This window comes from Cenococcum geophilum, assembly GCF_001692895.1.
Source record: "Cenococcum geophilum 1.58 unplaced genomic scaffold K441scaffold_19, whole genome shotgun sequence".
Taxonomy (NCBI): Eukaryota; Fungi; Ascomycota; class Dothideomycetes; order Gloniales; family Gloniaceae; genus Cenococcum; species Cenococcum geophilum.
In genome coordinates this window covers 360,483-383,684 of record NW_027137577.1, presented here as the reverse complement: position 1 = coordinate 383,684, position 23,202 = coordinate 360,483, and the positions used below count along the sequence as shown (strand labels likewise).

At 32.9% G+C, this 23,202-nt stretch overlaps 2 protein-coding genes across 2 annotated transcripts; one reads left to right on the top strand and one right to left on the bottom strand.

Annotated features, from left to right (window-relative positions):
- The first annotated feature begins 14,344 nt into the window (after positions 1–14,344).
- Positions 14,345–15,427, top strand: K441DRAFT_89946 (uncharacterized protein). Its single transcript, XM_067654523.1, has 2 exons — positions 14,345–14,701; positions 14,783–15,427. Exons 1-2 carry the CDS (start codon positions 14,426–14,428, stop codon positions 15,245–15,247), a joined length of 741 nt encoding a protein of 246 aa, XP_067504350.1. The 5' UTR covers positions 14,345–14,425; the 3' UTR covers positions 15,248–15,427.
- A 7,250-nt stretch (positions 15,428–22,677) lies between these two features.
- Positions 22,678–22,860, bottom strand: K441DRAFT_659281 (uncharacterized protein; the record flags this gene model as incomplete). Its single annotated transcript, XM_067648495.1, has 1 exon — positions 22,678–22,860. A coding segment is annotated over one exon (183 nt), but the record flags the coding sequence as incomplete, so codon positions are not given.
- Between the last annotated feature and the right edge of the window lie 342 nt (positions 22,861–23,202).

Genomic DNA, 23,202 nt, shown 5'->3' with positions numbered 1-23,202 from the left:
GCGAAATATAAAAATATTAAGTATATATATAGTTAGTACCTAGTAAAAGTACAAAGCTAAGGGGACTTAATACTTTAGCTAGGAAGATTCCTTATAGAAAAATGCCTAAAAGGATAATAGTAGTGGGAATGCCTAGAGAACACGTATCTATAGTATATTAAAGATAAAAAGCAAACTAAGTATTAGCTAAAAGTGGACTAAGTATAAATAGGATTAAGCAGCTAATAGTTAGGAAAAGTAGAGGCCTATAGAACTAAAGGGAACTAATAGTAGAGCCTTAAACCCTTAAAGGAATTTAAGAATAATACCTAAATTTATAAATTAAGTGGCAGGATTAGCAGTTTAAAGCATTAATAGATAGTAAAGCGATAAGAAACTATATCTCGCTAGTAGCAGTTAAAAGAATAGGATTACTATACAGGAAAAAGAAGCACCTTTACCTATTAGTAACAATTTTAGGAGATCTAATAGCCTACAGAGGAGGTATTATTAACCTTAAAATAGGACCTATTTAGTTAACCATTAAAGGGAGATAGATTAAGATATCTTTTAATATATTACTACTAGGGAATAATAAGGCAGTATTAGGGATGCCTTAGTTATAGGAATATAATCTAAGGATTGATTAGATTATAGGTTAGGTTAATATTAGAGATACTTAACGACGTAAGATATAATAACAGGCTAAGATAGTATGGTACTAAGTAGGGGCAACCTATAAAGAGATAGAAAAGGGATTAAGCTATATACTAAAAAGATACTATAAGTATGGCAAAAAACTATGGTTACTAGAAAGTAAGAAGCTGTTAGAGTATATAGCGTAGGACTATAAGATAGAATTAAAACTAGAAATAAGTCTAAGGTTCTTTCCAATCTATAAGCTTACTAAAGAAGAAGGTAGAGTATTAAAAGAGTTTGTCTAGGAAAACTTATAAAAGGGATATATTAAACCATCGTAATTATTAGCGGGTTATCTAGTACTATTTATACTAAAGAAGAATGGCAAACTAAGACTATATATTAACTATAGATAGTTAAATAGCATTATTAGGAAGGATAGGTATTCTTTACCCTTAATTAGCGAAATTTAAGACAGAATAGGTAACGCGTAAATCTTTACGAAGATAGATCTAAGATGGGCGTACCATTAAATTAGGATTAAGGAAGGCAACAAATAGAAGGCAGCCTTTAGGTTAAAGGAAGGACTATATAAACCATTAGTTATACAATTTAGGCTTATAAACGCACTAGCAATATTCTAAAAGCGTATTAATAATATATTAGGAGAATACTTAGATAAATTTATTATAGTATATTTTAACGATATTATTATCTACTTAATAACTAAGGAAGAATATAGAAAACATATTAAATTGGTCTTAAAGAGACTATAAGAAGAATAGATGCTAGTAGCAATTAAGAAATACGAGTTCTTTACTAGGAAGACCGATTTTATTAGATTTATTATTAAACTAGGCCAACTTAGTATAGACCTAAAGAAGATTAGGGCTATAGTGAATTAGTAAGAACTAGAGAATATTACGCAGCTAAGATTATTCTTAGGGTTTTGCAATTACTATAGAAGGTTTATAGCGTAATAGTTAAAGGATATTAAACCATTTACGCGATTAATAAAGAAAGAAGAACTATAGGTATAGGGAAAGAAATAGCAAGAGCTATTTAAAAAAGTTAAAGAATTATTTACCTAGGAGCTAGTTCTTAAGATTTATTAATTAGTACTAGAAACGGTTATAGAAATAGATATATTAGATTATATACTAGGGGCGTATTTTATATAAAAATATTAAGACAAATAGCACCTAGTAGCATATTATAGTCGGAAGATAATACTACTGGAGTTAAACTATAATATCTATAATAAGGAGTTGCTAGATATAGTTATAGTACTAAAGAAATAGAAAGCATTCTTATAAGGTATAAAGAAACTATTTATAGTTAAGATGGATTATAAGAACCTAATAGGATTCCTAGTAATAAAGAAACTTAATTAAAGATAGGTTAGATAGGTAGAGATGCTTATAGAATACTATTTTAAGATTTAGTATACTAAGGGTATAGATAATATATAAGCAGATACTCTAAGTTAAAAAGCTAAACTATAAAATAATAAAAAGCTATTAGGGGCTTTACTATAAAAAGATATAGATAAACTAATTAGATATAATTATCTAAAGATTATAGCAACTTAAGAAGAACTAGATAGAGTTTATAAGTCACTAAAAAGCTTTTAGGTATAAAGAATTCTAAAAGTATAGCTAGAAGATCTATAGATAGATATATATAAGAATTATAAGGTAAAGTATATCCTAAAAAGTATAGCAGAATATTTTATAGAAGATTTCTATAAGGGAATGACTTAGGGATATAATAGAGCTATAGGCCTAGTGTTAAGACTCTAGGAGGAGTATATTATTAACGGAATTTAGGGCTTAGCGCAAAAAGTTATAAAGGAATATCTAGATTGTTAGAAGAATAAATTAATAAGGTATAAGCCGTATGGAGGGCTATAACCTATTAAAATACTAAAGAGACTAGGAGGTTATATTATAAAACTTTATTATTAAGTTACTAAAGTTAAAAGATCCTATTACCAGATAAGATTATAATATAATTTTAATAATAGTAGATAAGCTTATAAAGTGGAGATACTTTATAGTATGTATAGAAGAAATATTAGTAAAAGATATTACTAGAATCTATATTAAAGAAGTGTTTATAAGATATAGAGCACTAAGTAAAATTATATTAGATAGCGATTTAAGATTTATAGTAGTATTTTAGGAGGTATTCTTAGCGGAGTAAGGAGTTAGAGTAGTAACTTTTACCGTATACTATTTGTAGATAGATGGTTAAACGGAAAGATTAAATTAGATACTAGAATAGTATCTAAAACACTATAAGAAGGAATAGGTATATTAACGTTTAAGGCAAATTATAGGTATAAGCTAAGAATATTATTATTACTATAATAAGCGAAGAAATAAGTAGTATAGCTAAAGAAAAAATAAAGATATTAATGAATCTTTATATAGACCTTATAGAATTAATAAAAAAGGTATAAGAGAGAATAAAAAAGTATTATAATACTAAGAGATTTAAAGGACTAGATTTTAAGGAGGGAGATAAAGTATAGCTACTATATAAAATTTTTAAGTGTTAACAATTAAGTAAGAAGTTAGATTATATTAGACTAGGACCTTTTAAAATTAAGTAAAGGGTTTTACTAGTTATATTTAAGTTAAACCTACTAGCTAGGATAAAAATCTACCCTATATAGTATATTGCAATACTAAAGCTAGCACATAGAAATATTAAGCTATTAGTTTATAAAGTAGATACGTATTATAACGGGACTAGCCTAGTTATAGTAGGAATGTCTTAGTAAAACACTTAATAGATAAACTCTGACGCTTTGACCAAAATCTACTAGATTAATTAAATTATTAAAGTCTGTTAAAGACCGCGTGCGTATATAAGTACGTATTAACTACTAAGCCCCTAACTATTTAATTATATAATTCTCTTGTTAATTCCTTTCTCTTCTTTATATAACGTCCCGCCCCCAGCAAGAGCCATATACCCTTAGATTTAGATAGAATTTATATTATTCCTTTAAATCTTCCTTAAAGTCTCTCTACGCCCTTATACTACATTACGTTATATACTAATACCCTTAAAATAGCAAATAAACTTAAATCCGCCACGTTAACTATTATGGCCCTAGTTAGGGAATAAATGACTATAATATAATAGTCCTTTATAGATGCCTTAGCTTAGTAATAAACTATACTAGAAGCTTAGTATTAGTAATTAATTAAAGTAATATATAAAGAACTCTATAACGCTAAAGTACTTATATTAGAGACCTTAATAGCAACACCTATAAATAAAATTAAAATAACTATATATAAACCTGACCCATTAAATATAAACTCTAAACTAGTAATAGTAGCTTAACCTATACTTATAACGAACCTAGTACCTATTATAAAATCTAAAAAGCTCCTTAACCCTCTAATATTTAATAGAAATAGAAATAACCTATATCCCTTTATAACTAAGCTCTGTCTTAAACCTTTAATAAACTCTAGTAACGTATAAAGTCTTAAACCCACTAGGCAGCACTTAAGCCTTTGTTACGGATATTTAATATCCGCAAACAGACTTAGACGTCTACTTTACGGACCGCCGCTACCGCTAGTAGTACCTACATCGACTAGGTCCTACCCGCAACCCCTATAATAACTTCTATACGAAAATATACCCCCGTAGACAAACCAGCCAAAAGTACTTCGTGTGCGGTAAGGAAGAATATTGGTCTATAAGGTATACCTAGAAAGAATATAACAAGTCCAGGAAGAGACTTAATAGCCATATTAACTAGTTTATTTTAGAATACGAAGGAGAGGAAGTAGAAGAGCCTCCTAATAAGTTAATAGAAGCCCTTATAATTAACTTTAACTTAGACGCTTAGGAATAAGAGACCTTAAAGACATTCCTAACTACTTTTAGACCTTTTACGGACAGCTAAGCCTTTAATATTACGACCGTATTAGCCGACCGTTCCTTTATACACTTAGTTGCGCCTAAAAACTATTCTATAAGTACCCCTGTTACGGACGTTATAGATTATAAGCAGGACCTATTTGCATATATCACTATAAAACGCTATACCCCTAAGGAATTTTACGGTGTTATAATCGACACAGGTGCCTTTAAGAAGTCTACTATAGGCTACGGATAATACCTTATATATAGGAACACTACAAATAATAATACGGACATTAACGTTATATAAACTAGGGCTGTAAACGTCTAGTTCGGCATTAGCTTAACCACATTAATCGGATTAGTAGTAGTTAAGACTCTAATTGGCCTAGTTAACTTCTATATAGTAAAAGCAGACACCCCTTTCCTACTCTGCCTTGCGGATATAGATAGGTTATAGGTGTACTATAATAATATTACGGACACCCTAATTGGCCCTATAACTATCCCTAGAAGTAAGCATATTACCCTACTAATTATACAATGATTTAGACACCCGTTCCTTATATAGGGAGAAACCTTATAGACATACATTTAGGAATCTTTTAACTATAACCCGTGCTACCTCACTAGTACAGAAATCCACCGCCTATACCGCCGTTTCGGCCACCTATTAGCTGAAAAGCTGTATAGAGTCCTTAAACGCTTTAGACACGACGATGTTAATAGGAAGGTAATTAACTACCTGACTAAATACTGCTCCTACTACTAGAAATACGGACGTTCTCTAGGCCGATTTAAGTTCACCCTTTATAAGGATCTTAACTTTAACCATTTAGTATATATAGACATTATGTAAATTAACGGCAGCCCAGTACTATATATAATTGATAAGGTAACCCGCTATTAAGCCGCCTGTTGGTTGCAAAATATATTTATAAAATATACTTAGGATATTTTACGGACCTGCTGGATTAATATATACGTTAGACCCCCTAAGTATATTACCCACGACGCTGGTAGGAACTTTATTAGTAAGGAATTCCAGCAGTATGCTATGGCTATAGCTATATTAACAAAAGCTGTCCTAGTTAAGGCATATTAGTCCGTTAGGCTTATTAAGCGAGCTTACCTAGCCTTATAGAGAGCTTACTAGATTATTACAGACGAATATAAGGACATCTAAAAGAAACTGGCTCTATAGATGGCCGTAAAAGCCGTTAATAATACCGCTAGCCCTAACGGACTAGTACCTACCCTCTTAGTTTACGGAGCCTACCTAAGGATAAGTAACCTAGGCCCTCCTACCCCGTCTATTATAGAATAAGCAGCTGCAATACGGAAGGTAATAGCTAAGATAGTTAAGCTACGGGCTAAACAAACTATTAATAACGCCCTATACTACCGCAACGGACCTAATACAACCTTAGTACACAACCTCCCGCTTAACTCTGAAGTCCTTATATAGCGTAAAAGCGGCAGCTGAAATGGACCCTATTGTCTACTAGCCATAAAAAACGAGACGTGCTGCGTATAGCTTCCTAGTGGGCTAACTAGCTTTAGAAGCACGTCCGTAAAACCCTACTTTCGGCCCAAAACTACCCATAACGTTAAGCTAGACGAACTAGAAGCAACCGCTAAACTAGATAAACTAGAAGCGACTGCCAAATCAGACGAACTAGAAGCACTCTTACCTACCCTAGAAGTCCCCTAGAAACCCACTAAACCTACTAAACCTACTATAAAGTATAGTTAAGGACACCCCTAAAAGCACCCTATAACTAAGAACCCCGTAATAAAGAATTACCTAACCTCCGTAGGAATATCCGCAAGGCAACCTCCGCCTGCGGATATATTAGTCCTAGTATAAGAAACCCCGTTTATAGACTTACGACGTAAAGAGATTAACAGACTACTTAAAAAGGGTGTTTTTGCGGTTATAACGGAGAGAGACGTTCCGTAAGGCGTCCGTATATTTAACTTATACTTTATTAACAAAATTAAGCACCCTAGTACTAACAAAGCTTTTAAAAAATTAAGGCTTATTATATAAGCCTATAATAACTAAGGAAAGGACTTAGTCCTTACGCAATCACCTATAATTTAACAAGTTAGTTAACGGATTATACTTATACTTATGCCCGAACTATAGCAAAGCAAACCCGTAACTCTTTACCTACGGGATATCTCGCAAGCCTATGTGCAGTCTAATACCTACCTAAGTAGGGATATCTTTATACGGCTACCCCCTAAGCTTAACCTATAACTAGGAACAATCCTATAGGTTATAAAACCTCTATACGGAGTACCGGAAGCTAGAAACCATTGGTTTAAGATATACTACTAGCACTATATTAGTAAACTTAAAATGGAACAATCGACCTATAACCCCTGCCTCCTATATAGCCCATTAAACGGCTTTAGTATTATTAGACTTTAAATAAACAATACTCTATTTCTAGCAGACTAGACCTTTATAGACGCTAAAGAAACTAAACTACAAAAGGCTAAGTTCTTAGCAAAGCCGTAAGAGCAGTTAACTAAGTAGAATCCGATTAAGTTTAATAAAGGCCTAATTATATAAAAGGGTAACCTAATTAAGCTAACTTAGGAACGCTAAGCTTAAAACCTAAAGCCTGTTATAGTAAAGCCTATGGACCTTACTAGCTCCCATAAAGAGACCCGTAAAACCGTAAATATAAAGGACTAATACGTTGCATAGCGTGTAAGAGGCGCCTATATTGCTATAGTCTGCCAACCCAAATCTGCCTATAATTTGTCCTTTGCGGCCTAGGCAGTAGATCTATAAGAAGAAAATATTAAGCAGCTTAATAAGCGCATTTAGTGGCAAATTAACAATGTAGTAAGGGGACTTACTTTTATACCACTAGACCTAAGTTCCCTTAGCTTACTAGCATTTATAAACGCCTCCTTTGCTAATAATAGAGACCTATTATTACAAATCGGCTTTGTAATTATACTTATAGACCGTAATTAGGACGCAAATATACTGTACTAGTCTTTAATTAAGTGCAAATAAGTAACCCGCAGTGTACTAGCTTTTAAACTATATATACTAGCTTATAGTTTTAATATAGCAGCCGCAATTAAATTAACGGTCTAAAAGATTCTATAACTGGAGTAGTTACCCCTAGTTTTGTGCACCGATTTAAAGTCCCTCTACGACTGCCTAGTCAAACTAGGTACGACATAAGAGAAGAGGCTTATAGTCGACCTAATGTGCTTATATCAGGCCTACGAACGACGTGAGATTACGGAGGTTAAATAGATTAGCAGCGGAGATAACCTAGCAGACGCTATAACTAAGGCAAAGCCGTGTTAAGCTCTTAAAACCCTAATTAATACAAATAAGCTTAACCTAAAGGTTATAGAATGGGTAGAGCGAGACTAACGGAGCATTTATGGTTTAGTTACGGCCCGTCGGAAGGCCGTATGGTGTATTTACGGCCCGTTAAAAGGCCGTACAGTTCATTTTACGGACCGTAAGCAGGACTTACGACCAGCTTAGAGCACCATTTAGAAGGCAACCCAGAAGGCACCTCAGGAGGGATTTCTTATGTATTTCCTTATGTGTTTTATGGTTCTATTAAGGCAATTACGGAGGCTGTACATAAGTGGTTTCATTTTCCAAGTACCGCTAGTGTATAATTATAGCACCTAGTATACGAACGCGTAATTACGCGTTCGTGCACTAACCACCTACGTGCTGACTAATTAGGGGGGAGGCGCGTCAGTATATAGACTATGTAGTCTACCTTAATAGAATCGACAGTTACCACCATCCTAAAGAGCATACAATACTATACGTATTTCGTGCCCCGGGATATAACTCACTTATACTATTAAGTTGGTACAAACACTTCTTAATATAGAAATTTTAATAGAGCTGAAGCTTCCTTTAACCTATATCTCTTATAATTTAAATTCCTAGGAACTAGGATAGATTACTTAAATCTTTTATCTTATACTTCTTTATTAGTGCTTCTTTAAAGCCCTAAAGCTCTAATTAATTTTATTTAGTAGAGGCGGTATAGATATCGTCTATATAGAAGAATATAATTAGTAATTTATTATAGTAGAGGCACGGTTCCTCACTAATGGGTCTTAGCCCTAATTTAATAAGTTCTTTATTAAAGTTATTATACTAAGGATAGAGCTTTATATAGTAGTAGATATTTGCCCTTAATAGTAAAGTTAAGCTTTAAACTTTATTAGATATCCATTAGTATTTATCTTATAGGTAAATACTTATATAATAGACACCGTTTTAATAGATAGAGTTTTATCTACAATTTTAAATGTTCTATAATTCTCTAGATCTATACTTCTTTATAGTAGCTACTAGAAACTCTGCCCTATTCCTATTCTAATTGCCTATTACCTTATAACTTATACTATTTCTATTACCTATTACCAACTAAGTAGCAATATTAATAGGGTGGTAGTAAGGTAACACTTTTAAATTGTCGTTAGTATTGTTGTTAGCCTTTACTACCTACTTAGTGTATATAGTGAGGCTCTAGAGCCTCTTGCAATAAGATAAAGTTATTATTCTTTTAATTTTTTAGTCTTTTGGTCGACCCTATTTAATAGTAACGTACTGTTTTCTTAAACGCGTTACCTAATACGCAAAGTTTTTAAAAAGCTTAGCTTAGAGCAGATAATATAAATATTTAGGATAAATTAAAGGAAGGCGGATTAGACAAAGATCGATAGGGCCTACTATTACCCTTTTAATTTAATGTTTTTGTCCTAAATTGTTATGTCTGTATAGTGTGGACTATGCATAAATATATATCCCTTACACTAATAATTATATGTTTGGAGTTGTGGTCCGTACATAACCAATTAAAAGTAGGCAGTAAGAATTCTATTAAGAACACTAATATAAAGCTCGTAAGACTCTTATAGATATACCTAACTTTAGATATTAAATACAGCACTAAAATGGTGCGGAATCGCAAATCTAATAATAAAGACTTTATCCCGTAGACTTAATACCCTAATTAGGCAATATAGGCGAAGATAAAAGCCTCCCCTAGCGCTATTAGTACTTCTTAACTTTAACCTAGTTCCTATTAATAATAATGACACCTATAGACGTCTAAATATACCAGATTACGTCGATGCAAGCGATCCTTACGCGATATTTAAGCTCTTTTTTATAGATAAGCTCTTAGATAGGCTAGCGGAGTTTATAAATAAAAACGTAGAGCTTTATCTAATACCCCTAGAAAGTTAACTAAAAGACTCCTTCTAGATATAGAAACTAGTATATAAAAAGGAGCTCCGTGCGTATCTAGCTGTTTTACTTTATATAAAATTTTATAGTAAACTATTAACAGAAAACTACTAAAATAGCTTCTTAAGTAATAGGCTTATATATAGCGTTGGGGAGTTTATAGACTACAACTACTAGTAGTAGATTAATCGCTACGTTTACTATACTAAACCTAGATAATAAGATAAGCCTTTTTAGAACATCTAGCGAATAAAGGAGCTTAGTAAATACCTATACCTTTACTACTAAAAGCTTTATAAGCCTAGAATCCACCTTATTGTTAATAAATTAATTAAACGCTTTACTAGCCACGCGAGTAAGATTATAAATATTCCCACAAAATCTATACTTAAGGACTTTAAGATATAGATACTAGGCAATTAAGGCTACGTTCTTAATTAGATATTTTATACTAAAAGCGCTAGTAAAGGCCTATATAATTTAGATACGTCTTTTATTAAAGATGGTTTTATAAAAACGGAAGCAGTAGTGCTTAACTTGCTATTATAGGAAGACGCCAAAACTAAAGAATGTTTCTATTCTCTATCCCAGCGTATTGTTTAGCTTAATAGCCTTTTTACCACCGTTAAGTTACTACTACGGCTTTATAAGGAAGGAATTGGCGCAGCAGAAACTATATAGACGATAAGAATACAACGTAAGTAGTAAAAGGAAGGCTTAACAAAATATAAGGAGTATATCAGCTCCAGCCTTATAGACCTTAAACTACTCTATAAAGGCCAGATTCCTTAAGGTATACTATATATAGAGCCTTTAAATAACGGCTAGGTGCTAAAGCTTGCTTAAAAAGACGCTAGAGTCGTCTTATTTATAAGTACNATTAGTAAAAGTATGTCTATTTAAATGTTAAANCTTAATACTATTACTAGGGTTCTAATAACGTTATATATTACTAGCTTTNGAACAGATAATAAGGCTTTANTAACTGNTCTTTAAAATAGNTANTNGAGCCTTATAGACTCGTAAGCTTTTTAGCAACTAGTTAAGAGCTTTACCACCTATTTTAACATTATTAGATCTTTATAATTACTTCNCTAAAGGTATAGATAATACGGATTAAATAAGGTGTTATTATTTATCTTTAAGACGGTACTGGAAGACTTAGAAGCCTCTATTTAACTTTCTCCTTAATATAATTACTGCTAACTNTTATAAATNATCGTTATTTGCCACGCCTAGATAGCTNTATAAGGCTAGCTANAAAGCCTTCCTTAAGANGCTTATCCGCGCCCTCTTTAAGTAATTAATTTAAGCCTTAAATTATCCTTAAGTCCCTCGTTAAATTATATAGCAGCCTATAGTGGAANATAAATATAAGCCAGAGAGGATAAGNNACAAGCTTTTTACTTATTCNGCATGCTTATAGGTAAAAAGGATAACTTTAATCGCAAGGATTNGGCGCAGAAAGCCTCTTATAGAGCCTTTAAATAATATGGTAAGGAGGACATTAAATAGCAATAATAGGGGGAGGGGGAAGCAGGCACTAAGGACTTATTTTGGCTATAGGCTCTATTAAATACCGCTCTATAAGGAAGGAGGCTGTTAGCAGGAATATATTAATTAACTAAATACTAAGAATTGAGCTTGTATATACGAATATTATATTATCTAAGGCTTCAATACTTTTAGACGTCGATTTTGGTGTTCTCATACGCAGATATATTATTTAGGTTCTTATATATAAGCTCTAGGCCCTACTTAATAAACTTATAGGTCTTGTCCTCTAGTATATCCAAGATATAAAGGATCTGGGACTAAACTATATTAAAGTAATCCTAGTCCCGGTTAAAGACTCCCTTAATCTTAATATACTAGGTCTTAAAATTAGCTTATTATTCTAGCGGAGTGCCTTTTCTACTAAATATTGGCAGGTCTTTAGATCTCTATTTTTTCTGCTAGGTTACTACCGTTATTATAGGGGTTAATTATTTTAGAATAGTAATAGTCTCTATCTAGGAGTTAATAGTTCCTATCTAGAAAGCAATAAGGGTACTAAGGTTTTTATTAGCTTTTTTATTAGCGGTGTTTATATTATATATATACTATAGTCCTACTTTAATATTGCTAAGGAACTCGTTAGTATAGTTAATAAGGGTAAGGTAAGCTTTACTAGGCTTAAAGGTCTTAGGGTATAGTAGGGAGCGGCGGATTATCTACGCGATATTAGGGTATATCTCTATAAAGAGGTCTGCAAAAACATCATAGGGGTTCTAAGTTTCGGCCATTTTGGCGTCGTTAGTATTACCTATTTAGGCGCTAGGTAAAAACTAAGGATCGTTTTAGGACTATACTAGGGACGTATTAGTTTTAGTAGGGGTACGTATAGGTCGCGATTGCTTTAGGGCGGAGGTTAATTAGCTAGGGTATAGGGAATTAGTAATCGCGATAGGGCGTAAATTAAAGATACTATAAACTGTTATAGTGCTATAATAAAGTAGACTAAATAACTACGTTATAGTATAAAGAGGGGAAGAAGGTAGAAAGGGGGTATTATATATAAATAGTAGGGCCGGCCGCTAAGTCGCTAGTGGTGGGCTGGCTAACAGTAGGAAATAGTACGAGATAGTATAAAACAGTATACGTCAGGTTAGTGCTATAACATTTCTTTTCTTTAAGGAAAAAAAGCTCTGCTTATTAATACCTTTAAAGTTTATAAATGCCCTTATTAGTTTTATTAGGGATAGTAGTTTCTAAGTCTTATACGTTAAAGAACACGATTTCCCTTAATATACCCTACTCTTAATTAGATAATTACCGGATTAGAAGTAGCTAGCTAATAATATTATTATTATTACTATCAGTTGCTATTACCTTAGAGGAGATATTAATTAGAGATGGATTATATAGTACGACCTAGCCCTTTAAAAGGAAGAGACTAATAGTATATCTATTATTAAAGTATGCGGAGGGGATATATAAGTAATTATGCCTACTAATTAAGCCAGCTCTTATTAAAATTAGTATTATTTAAAATAGGTAGCTAAGATAATTAAGTCTAACTTCTACTATTAAAAAAGGGAAAGTAATAGTAGTTTATTATATATAGAATAGAAATAAGCTTATTTAATAAGTAGTAAGACGCAACTTATTTGCATTATATAAGATATATTTTATCTAATCTCTTTACTAAGAGTTCTAAAGCTATAACTACTAACTTTAGCCCGCTCTAAATATAAGATTATTAAAGGGAATGTTAGCGGCGTAAGGTTCTATCCTAAATTTAAAAATCCCCTTACTATAACCCCTAGTTTACCTACCAGAAACTCTATATATAGAGCTATATATCTAAAATCCCCTTTAGTACTATTTTTACTAAACCTAACTATAGCGGCACTTAGTAACCCTAACCTAAAGTCCCTTCTAGCTTTAGGTTTAATAGAAAAATTCGTCTATAGATAGATCTATAGTATATCTAAAACCCTTTTTAGCAGCGCTTGGTGCTATAGAGAACTTAAACACCCTCCTACCCCCTTATACTTTAGGTTTAATCGCACGTAGTATAGTACTTAGTACTATAGTAAATTTAAAGTCTCCTCTTATAAAAGACGTTGGGATAGGTATCTAAGTGCTATCTTCGGCTTTTAAAGTTAAGGGGCCTATTTTAGCACTTAGAGGAATGGATTCTCCTTAGCCACCGCTATTAAAGCTAGGTTTTGGCGAGTCTATATAAGGCGTATAAACGGTAAAGTCTTCTATTTATTTTATTTAATTGCTAGCCTTTACTAATTATAAGTCTATATCTTGTAAGTATTTCTAAAATAATATAATCTTATAATGTACTCTTTTTAATATACGTTATAAATGGTATAAATATTTAAGTTTATAATAAAGCTTCTATACTATAAGCTTTCCGCTTATATTAAAGAAGACCAGTAGAAGAGTTAAATTAGTGGCCGTATAGCAGGTATATATCCTAGTTAAGATAATACTTTAGAATCTTATGCCTAAACCCCTCTATAGTTTTAATATACTTATAATATAAATTTAGACGCTAGTAAATTCTGTTATAATCTTTAACAGGACAATCCTACCCTCCTTTTAACTTTAAGGGTTGAAAATGTTTAGCTCCTATATAATACTTAAGGGCGAGAATATAATCGGTGACGGCCTGAGTAAAGGCGGCTTCGTCTACTTATATTATAGGCGATAGCCTAAATATCTCCTCTAAAATACTAACTTACGTAGTGAGATCTTTATATAATATAAATAAACGGTATTATAGGTTGGCAGCTTTTCTCTTTAATGGATATCGACGTTTAGCATATTGGTGGTAAGGTGGAGGTGTTTTAACGGATGCATTTATCGTATACATTAGTTTCTTTGTAAATGTTAGTATATATACCGTCTGTAGCGTACGAAGAGCTACTTACTATTATCTCTATTTAAAAACTATCGGATATGTTTAACAGGCGGGCGGTTGGTAGAACGTTGTGAGTGCACATGCCGAGGTTTACCCAGCCTACGTCCGCGGTCTCACCGTCCAGGGGCTGAGGCTTGGTGCGTTAAGTTATAGGCGGAATTTAGCAGCGCTGACCACGTTATGTTCAACACTTTTCTCACTCACCATCCGCCGAGCTGGTCAGCCGTGCTAAAATGCCCCAAGACGAGAGGATCGGAGTTGGCGCCGCTTTCCAAGGAAGACATCCCAGAGTCTACACCTTCCTCTGCCAACTCATCATCGCCATCGTAACCTTCTATTGCGCGATCGCAATCTCACGTTACGGCCCCGAGCGCGACCCCATCCCCGCATCAGCTGTACCAGGAACAGTTGCCCCACGTACTCCACTCAGCGATGCAAATTCGACGACGCCGCATATCTGCAAGAATGGCGCGCGTGAAGACGTCGTAGATATTGGTGCTGCGTTGATTGTAAGCTCTTCCTTCACTTCTTCTGTCCCCCTTCACATTACCCCACAGATCAGAAGAGCATACTGACGGTCCCGAATGCAGGCAATAACACCCTACAGCGTACTCTGTCCCAGCACGCCCTTCTTCTTCCTCTACCTCGTCTCCTTCGTGTTCGGCATATTTAAATTCAACTCCCTACACACGGAAGACCTCGACCTTGCTAACGGCTACCCACTCTTCACCATCACGGGTCTGGTCTCCCTCGACTGGCAGAATGTCTTAGTGAGCCTCCAGGTCACTATGCCGATAACGGTTTGGACCGCGACTGTGCTTCTACCAATTGTGCATTGGTTCTTCAAGACGTTCTTCCCGGGGGGATACGGGAGATACAGGGAGGGGAGGAGGTTGCAGGCGGAGAAGTGGAGGAAAATAATGAAGGGTGAAGGAGAGAGGGTGGACGATGTTGAGTCCGGAGGGGAAGCTGTGGAAGGAGGGGATGTAGACGAAGGAATCGACGAGGAGACGCCGTTGAGGAAAGCCGAAGGGATGACAGGATTAGATGCTTAACGTCTTGCCGGAGGATAAGTTTGGATCAGGCAGCTGAAGATGGATTTACGTGGAAGCTCAAGGTGATCTTCAAACATCGATTCTCTAGTCAAGTATGCCTACATACGTACCAATGGCATGTCGTACGCTTGGTAGGTAAGAACTTACCATTTCAAACTTGTCCTGGCACACTAATCACTTGCATGGGAAGAAGACTCGCTTGCCATTCTACTTTCACACAATTTATCTACAGCCTCATCCTCTGCAAAATGCCCTGCTCTCGCAAAGTTCTAGCCCGTTGCAACTGAGACATTTCCGCAATTTTGTGTGGGATGCACCTTTTCAGCACGGCAAATTCCATATTCTACCCTAATGGCTGAATGAAGTCCTCTTCACTGCAGTTGTTTTATCAACGTACAGATAAATCGATTATTCTCGAGAAAATGGCTTGGTTGACTCAAAGACTGGGCTTTTATTGTGAAGATTGTCTTGTCTTCGTCTCTTCTCGCCGAATCGAATCAGTTCGTATCATACCTCGCATCACAGCCACGGCTCCAGTTTATTAGACCTATATCTATCTCGTGGCTCCTACTTTGAATGGGGGGATGTCACCGACGAAGCTTTTTCGAAGGAACGGCTAGCCTGGCAAGATGATTCCAAAGTGAGTGGTTCCAGCTGATCTCAGTGATATCATTGACGGCAAAACTCTACTACATGCGAATTCGATCAGCGTCACAAACCTCTCATCACCAGAACATGATTCTTACACCACAACTTATCATTCAGACTATAACCTAGAACGGTTAGACTGCAAATGATCAAATTGTCTTCATCTTTGCATGTCAACATCCACGTCGTCGACCTTGAGGTACTCTATCTTTTCAACAGCTGGTTCGTATCTAAACTACTGAGGCAGTGCAACTCCAAATTTGGACTCACTCTAATAGGAGCCGAAACTAGCATCCAACTCCTCCATGAATGTACTTGTTTCCAATTTGAAGTTCAACCAAGGTCCTCAAAAACGGTAAGCATTCCAATTTAAGCCGCAAATTTGGAATTATCCACAATATACTTCCTCAGTGTCCCTCCGGGCTCCTCATCCTTTTTGTACCCGCTCTCGCTGTCTGTAAAGGAGAAGGGCCTGGCGCTTGTACGAGGAGTTACTACATTCGGTGACGTGACAGGCATTTCATGCGGCCCCGGACTTTCATCTGGGTTGTCGAGTCTATTTATCGAGTCAGCAATCACAATCACAATCGCGCTGTGCTGCGCTGGCCGAATGAAATGAGAAACACGCGAAAAGACGAACCTCAGTCCATTCCCATTCTCCATCCCATGCGTCTCCGTAGTCCGCTATATTTAGTATATTAAGTACATAAATACGTAATTGTTCTATATAAACTTATTTACCCCTTATCCTATAGTTTAACTAGTTTTAGCGCCTCCTGCGCTTCCACTACTAGTCCGCTTATACCCTCCCTTAGTAGTTATACTATTACTAATATAAGGTCCGTACTATAATAGAGGGTAAAAAAATAGAAAAAAATTATAAATAGGATTAGAATAGGCGTTAGGGTTTCTTAATTTTTTATAGTTTTTTTTACTATTTTTTATTACTACCTAATAGTTGCTAGTAACCTAGTATTTTACTAGGGAGTGGTAAATCCCTAGTTTAAAGGTTTATAAACTACTATAATATAGTTACTAGTATATATTAAGCTGCCTAGAAAGGATTTATATATATAAAACTATAGCGCTATAACCTAAAGGCTGTATATATAGTATTATACGTAGTATAATATAATAGATGTATAAATAAATAGTAAAATTTAAATACTTAGAAAATAGAAGGAGGTATAAATCCTTTTTTTATATATATTTTTTATATATATCTATTATATTATACTACGTATAATACTGCGTATATAGCCTTTAGGCTATAGCGCTATAGTTTTATATATATAAATCCTTTCTAGGCAGCTTAGTAGAAGTACAAAGCTAAAAAGATTTAATACTTTAGCTAGGAAGATTCCTTACGAAAGAATACTTAGACGGATAATAGTAGTAGGAATGCCTAGAGAATATATATCTATAGTATATTAAAGATAAAAAGCAAACTAAGTATTAGCTAAAAGTGGACTAAGTATAAATAGGATTAAGTAGCTAATAATTAGAAAAAGTAAAGGCCTATAAAACTAGAGGGAACTAGTAATAAAGCCTTAGACCCTTAAAGAAATTTAAGGATAATACCTAAATTTATAAGTTAAGTAGTAAGATTAATAGTTTAAAGTATTAATAGATAGTAGAGCGATAAGAAACTATATCTTATTAGTAGTAGTTAAAAGAATAAGGTTACTACACGGAAAGAAGGAGTATCCTTATCTATTAGTAATAATTTTAGGAGATCTAATAGCCTACAGAGGAGGTATTATTAATCTTAAAATAGGACCTATTTAGTTAACTATTAAAGGGAGATAAATTAAGATGTCTTTTAATATATTACTATTAGGGAATAATAAGGCAGTACTAGGAATACCTTAGTTATAGGAATATAATCTAAGGATTAATTAGATTATAGGTTAGGTTAATATTAGAAATACTTAATAATACAAAATATAATAATAAGCTAAGTTAATATAATACTAAGTAGGAGCAACCTATAAGGAAACGGAAAAAGGACTAAGTTATATACTAAAGAGATACTATAAGTATAGTAAGAAACTATAGTTGCTGAAAAGTAAGAAGCTATTAGAGTATATAGCATAGGACTATAAGATAGAATTAGAATTAGGAATAAGTTTAAGGTTTTTTCTAATCTATAAGCTTACTAAAAAAGAAGGTAAAGTATTAAAAGAGTTTATCTAAGAAAACTTATAAAAGGGATATATTAGACCATCGCAGTTATTAGCGGGTTATTTAGTACTATTTATACTAAAGAAAAATGGTAAACTAAGGCTGTATATTAACTATAGATAGTTAAATAGTATTACTAAGAAGGATAGGTATCCTTTACCCTTAATTAACGAAATCTAAAATAGGATAGGTAATATATAAATCTTTACAAAGATAGATCTAAGATAGGCATACTATTAGATTAAGATTAAGGAAGGCAATAAATAAAAGGCAGCCTTTAAATTAAAGGAAGGACTATATAAGCTATTAGTTATATAATTTAGGCTTATAAACGCATTAGTAATATTCTAGAAGCGTATTAACAATATATTAGGAGAATACTTAGATAAATTTATTATAGTATACCTTAATAATATTATTATCTACTTAATAACTAAGGAAGAGTATAAAGGACACGTTAAATGGGTTTTAAAGAGACTATAAGAAGAACAGATGCTAGTAGTAATTAAGAAATATAAGTTCTTTACTAAGAAGACCGATTTTATTAGATTTATTATTAAACTAGGCTAACTTAGTATAGATTTAAAGAAGATTAAGGCTAGTAAATTAGTAAAAACTAGAGAACGTTATATAGTTAAGATTATTTTTAGGGTTTTATAATTACTGTAGAAGGTTTATAGCGTAATAGTTAAAGGATATTAAACTATTTACGCAACTAATAAAGAAAGAAGAACTATAGGTATAAGGAAAGGAATAAAAAAACTATTTAAAAAAGTTAAAGAATTATTTACCTAGGAGCCAGTTCTTAGGATTTATTAACTAGAACTAAAAACGGTTATAGAAATAGATATATTAGACTTTATATTAGGGGCGTATTTTATATAAAAATATTAAAATAGATGGTATTTAGTAGCATACTATAGTTAGAAGATAATACTACTAGAGTTAAACTATAACATCTATAGTAGGGAGTTATTAGGTATAGTTATAGCATTAAAGAAATAAGGGGCATTCTTGTGAGGTATAAAGAAACTATTTATAGTTAAGATAGATTATAAGAACCTAATAGGATTCTTAATAATAAAGAAACTTAACTAAAGATAGGTTAACTAGGCAGAGATGCTTATAGAATACTATTTTAAGATTTAGTATATTAAGGATATAAATAATATATAAGCAGACGCTTTAAGTTAAAAGGCTAAACTATAAAATAATAAAAAGCCATTAGGGGCTTTACTGCGAAAAGATATAGATGGACTAATTAGGTATAATTATCTAAAAATTATAGCAACTTAAGAGGAACTAAATAGAGTTTATAAATTACTAGAAAGCTTTTAGGTATAAAGAATCTTTAAAGTATAACTAGAAGAATAGTTAGAATATCTAGAAAAAGAAATACTATATAAATATAAAGAAGTAAAGTATATCCTAAGAAGTATAATAGAGCATTTTATAGAAGATTTCTATAAGGGAATAACTTAAGGATATAATAGAGCTAGGGGCTTAGTATTAAGACTCTAAGAGAAGTATATTATTAATAAAATCTAGGGCTTAGCATGAAAAGTTATAAAGGAATATTTAAATTACTAAAGGAATAAACTAATAAAATATAAGCCGTATAAAGGGCTATAACCTATTAAAATACTAGAGAGACTATAGGAGGTTATATTATAGGACTTTATTATTAAGTTACTAAAGTTAAGAAATCCTATTACCGGATAAAATTATAACGCGATCTTAGTAATAGTAAACAAGCTTATAAAGTAGGGATACTTTATAGTATATATAGAAGAAATATTAGTAGAAGATATTACTAAAATCTATATTAAAGAAGTATTTATAAGATATAGAGTATTAAGTAAAATTATATCAGACAGAGATTTAAGATTTATAGTAATATTCTAGGAAGTATTCTTAGCGGGGCAAGGAGTTAGAGTAGTAACTTCCACTATATATTATCCGCAGATAGATAGTTAAATAAAAAGATTAAATTAAATACTAAAATAGTATTTAAGGCATTATATTAATTACGTATAGAATAATTAGGTATTATTATTACTAGTTATATAGTTTATATATAATATAACACTATAAGAAGGGATAAGTATATTACTATTTAAGGCAAATTAAAGATATAAGTTAAGAATATTATTATTACTATAGTAAGTAAAGAAAATAAGTAGTATAGCTAAAGAAAGAATAAAGATACTAATAGATCTTTATATAGACCTTATAGAATTAGTAAAAGCAGTATAGCAAAGAATAAAAAGGTACTATAATGCTAAGAGATCTAAGGGACTAGATCTTAAGGAGGGAGATAAAGTATAGCTACTATATAAAAATTTTAAAAGTTAATAACTAAGTAAGAAGTTAGACCACGTTAGACTAAAATCTTTTAAAATTAAGTAGAGGATTTTACTAGTTACGTTTAAGTTAAACCTACTAGCTAAAATAAGAATTTACTCTATATAGTATATCGCGATACTAAAGCCAGTATATAGGAATATTAAGCTATTAGTTTATAAAGTAGATATATATAGAGGATAAAAGGAAGATAAATAGTAAGTTTTAAGGATTATTAGTTATAAGGATATTAATAATAAAATATAGTATAAGGTTAAGAAGATAGGCTATAATAAGACTACCTAAAAACTACTAAAGAATTTAAAGAATGCTATAGGAAAGGTATAGGAGTATTAGAAGAGATTAGGTTAAATAGCATTAATAAAAAAAAATTATAAAAAAATAAGTTACCTAAGGGGGACCTAAGAAGAGCAGTTGTTAAACTACTTAAATTTGTTTCCTTCTTAGTTAAAGGAAAATCTATTCTTTTATTACTAAGTTCCTATAGACCTTATTTTATAAGTTTTTACTCCTTAAAATAAACCTTCTTATAAACCTTCTTAAGACGGATTAACTAGGTAGACGCAGTAAGACAAGCCTTAAGGGCCTACTGTTAAGCATTAGTAGCCTTTTACTTAGCGTCCTAAAACTAATAAAGTTCTACTAGCGCTACTAATAGTTTATTATCTAGCCGCGTAGTAGTAAATTAAATACAAGACCCTAAGATAAATTAATTAGGGAATTAAACAACTATTAAGAGTAATAGGTTCCGTATATTTAGTATTAAAGATAGAGCAAATGTCACAGGATAAATAAATATTTACTTTAGTGCACTCTAAGTAAGAGAACGGTTATTATAAAGATAGATTCGCCAACGTAATATAAACTAACCCCTCTTTTAAATAGTAAGAATATGGAGATAATATAATCTTACTAAGAGATAATATTATAGCAACGGTATGAGACCGACGAGCTATAGAAGAAGAAGTTACTTTAGGTATAATAAGTAACAATATTAACTAAATTAATTAGACGGATATTACACTTCTAGTAAACAACTTAGAGATATTTAGGATCTTTAAGGACAAAGATAAAGAGGAGGGAGATAGTATTATAGACGCTTTAAGTACAATATTATAACTACTTAAAGAAGAGTTAGAAGAAGCTAGTTAGTTAATTTAGGTATAGTCCAAGATAGAACTAATAGAGCTATATAACGAGGAATAGTAACTAAGGTTATATATAGGTAATTTATATAATCTATACAATCTATAAGATCTATAATAGAGTAGATGGAGTATATATATATTATATATAAGAAGGATTTTATAGGAGTATGGTTGTGTATTTAAGGACCTACAGTCCCTACCTAGATAGTTCCTTTCTTATAGTAATTCCTAGAATATAATTAGAGTTAATCTATTAGGTAACTACTCTACTAGTTATTATTACGTTGTTAACTTTAATTTATATTACCTATATACCTAGCCTATTAACGAGCCTATTATAATAATAGATTTAATTTACCGTCCGACCCGGTCTCCCTAATGGGTCCACGCAGACTAATTCCTATGGTAAAAACTTAATATATATACTGAGAAAAACCCATTTTTTAGGTAAACAAAAAACCCCCAAGGGAAACGTAAGAGGTAATACTTCCAGATAGCATTTGTACTATATTAATGGGGGGAAAAATACCGTCAGGTTACTACTTAGAGACCCCTAAGGAAGGTGTCTTAAATGCCTGTCTTGCCCTATCTGCCTTTCGAACCACTTTCCCTATCTATTGTTACCTATGTGGAATTATATACCTGCCCTTCCCCTACTCCGCCCTATATGCATACACGTATACTACTTATAGCTTCCCTACTTGCAGCATAATCTAATCTTATTATTGTACCTTTTAGTATAATTTACTGCCCTCCTATATAATGCATTTATATCCAGTCCTATATAACCTTTTTTTTAAAACTAAAATAACAGGATAGTAATTGGTGCTAGGTGTTTTCTCCTAGGGCCCTAACCTAGGTCCTTTATAACACAAAGGAGGATATATACCGCGTGCGGTAAGTCTAAGCTATTAGGTAATAATAAAGGCGGGTAAATAAGAGGCCTTAAAAGGCAATAGACGAGAGGCTTTCGGAAGGTGGGTGGATAAAGAGGCTCATCGCGGGCTTTAGCCTGCAAGGGTACGTATATACTATATAGGGTCGTGCAGCATAGCGTGCCATGCTGTGTAGAAGGAGGACGCCGATTTAGATGCCGTGATTCAAGCAGGTCGACCGTATATAAAGACGAGTTGGTCGTGTTCCTGAAGCCTTGTTGGGGCTCACCCTCCCAACAGAAACTTCTTTCTTCGCAATCACCCGTCGCAGCGCCAGCGGTGCGCAGCCGTACGGACGTCTCTGCGTTTGCTCTGGTAGTCTATTGACACGATCCTAACGGAACATCAATAGTACTGCCAGGTTCCCGGGCTCCACCGCGTGGAGGTGCAGAGGCCGATTTCATGAAGCCCAACGAGCCTATTATAGTACTTGCTATAAGGTTCCGTGACACTTTTAATAAACTATAACTAATACCCTACTAAAGCTAGCAAGATTAGCTATAGAATATCTTATTTAAGTAAAGATGGTATATAAACTATAGACCTATTCTTCCATAATAGCACCTTTATTAATTTTAAAATCTTTATCTCTCTGCTAGAATAAATATATAATAACGCTAGCCGTAAATATACAGCTGTTACTAAACTTAAAAACCTATAATAACGGAACTAAGAC

What these genes read in the sequence shown, in the direction of transcription:
- K441DRAFT_89946 (XM_067654523.1), top strand. Translation starts at nt 14,426, where the DNA reads ATGCCCCAAGACGAGAGGATCGGAGTTGGCGCCGCTTTCCAAGGAAGA. An exon ending in ATATTGGTGCTGCGTTGATT is followed by an intron (nt 14,702 to 14,782) that starts GTAAGCTCTTCC and finishes TCCCGAATGCAG; the next exon opens with GCAATAACACCCTACAGCGT.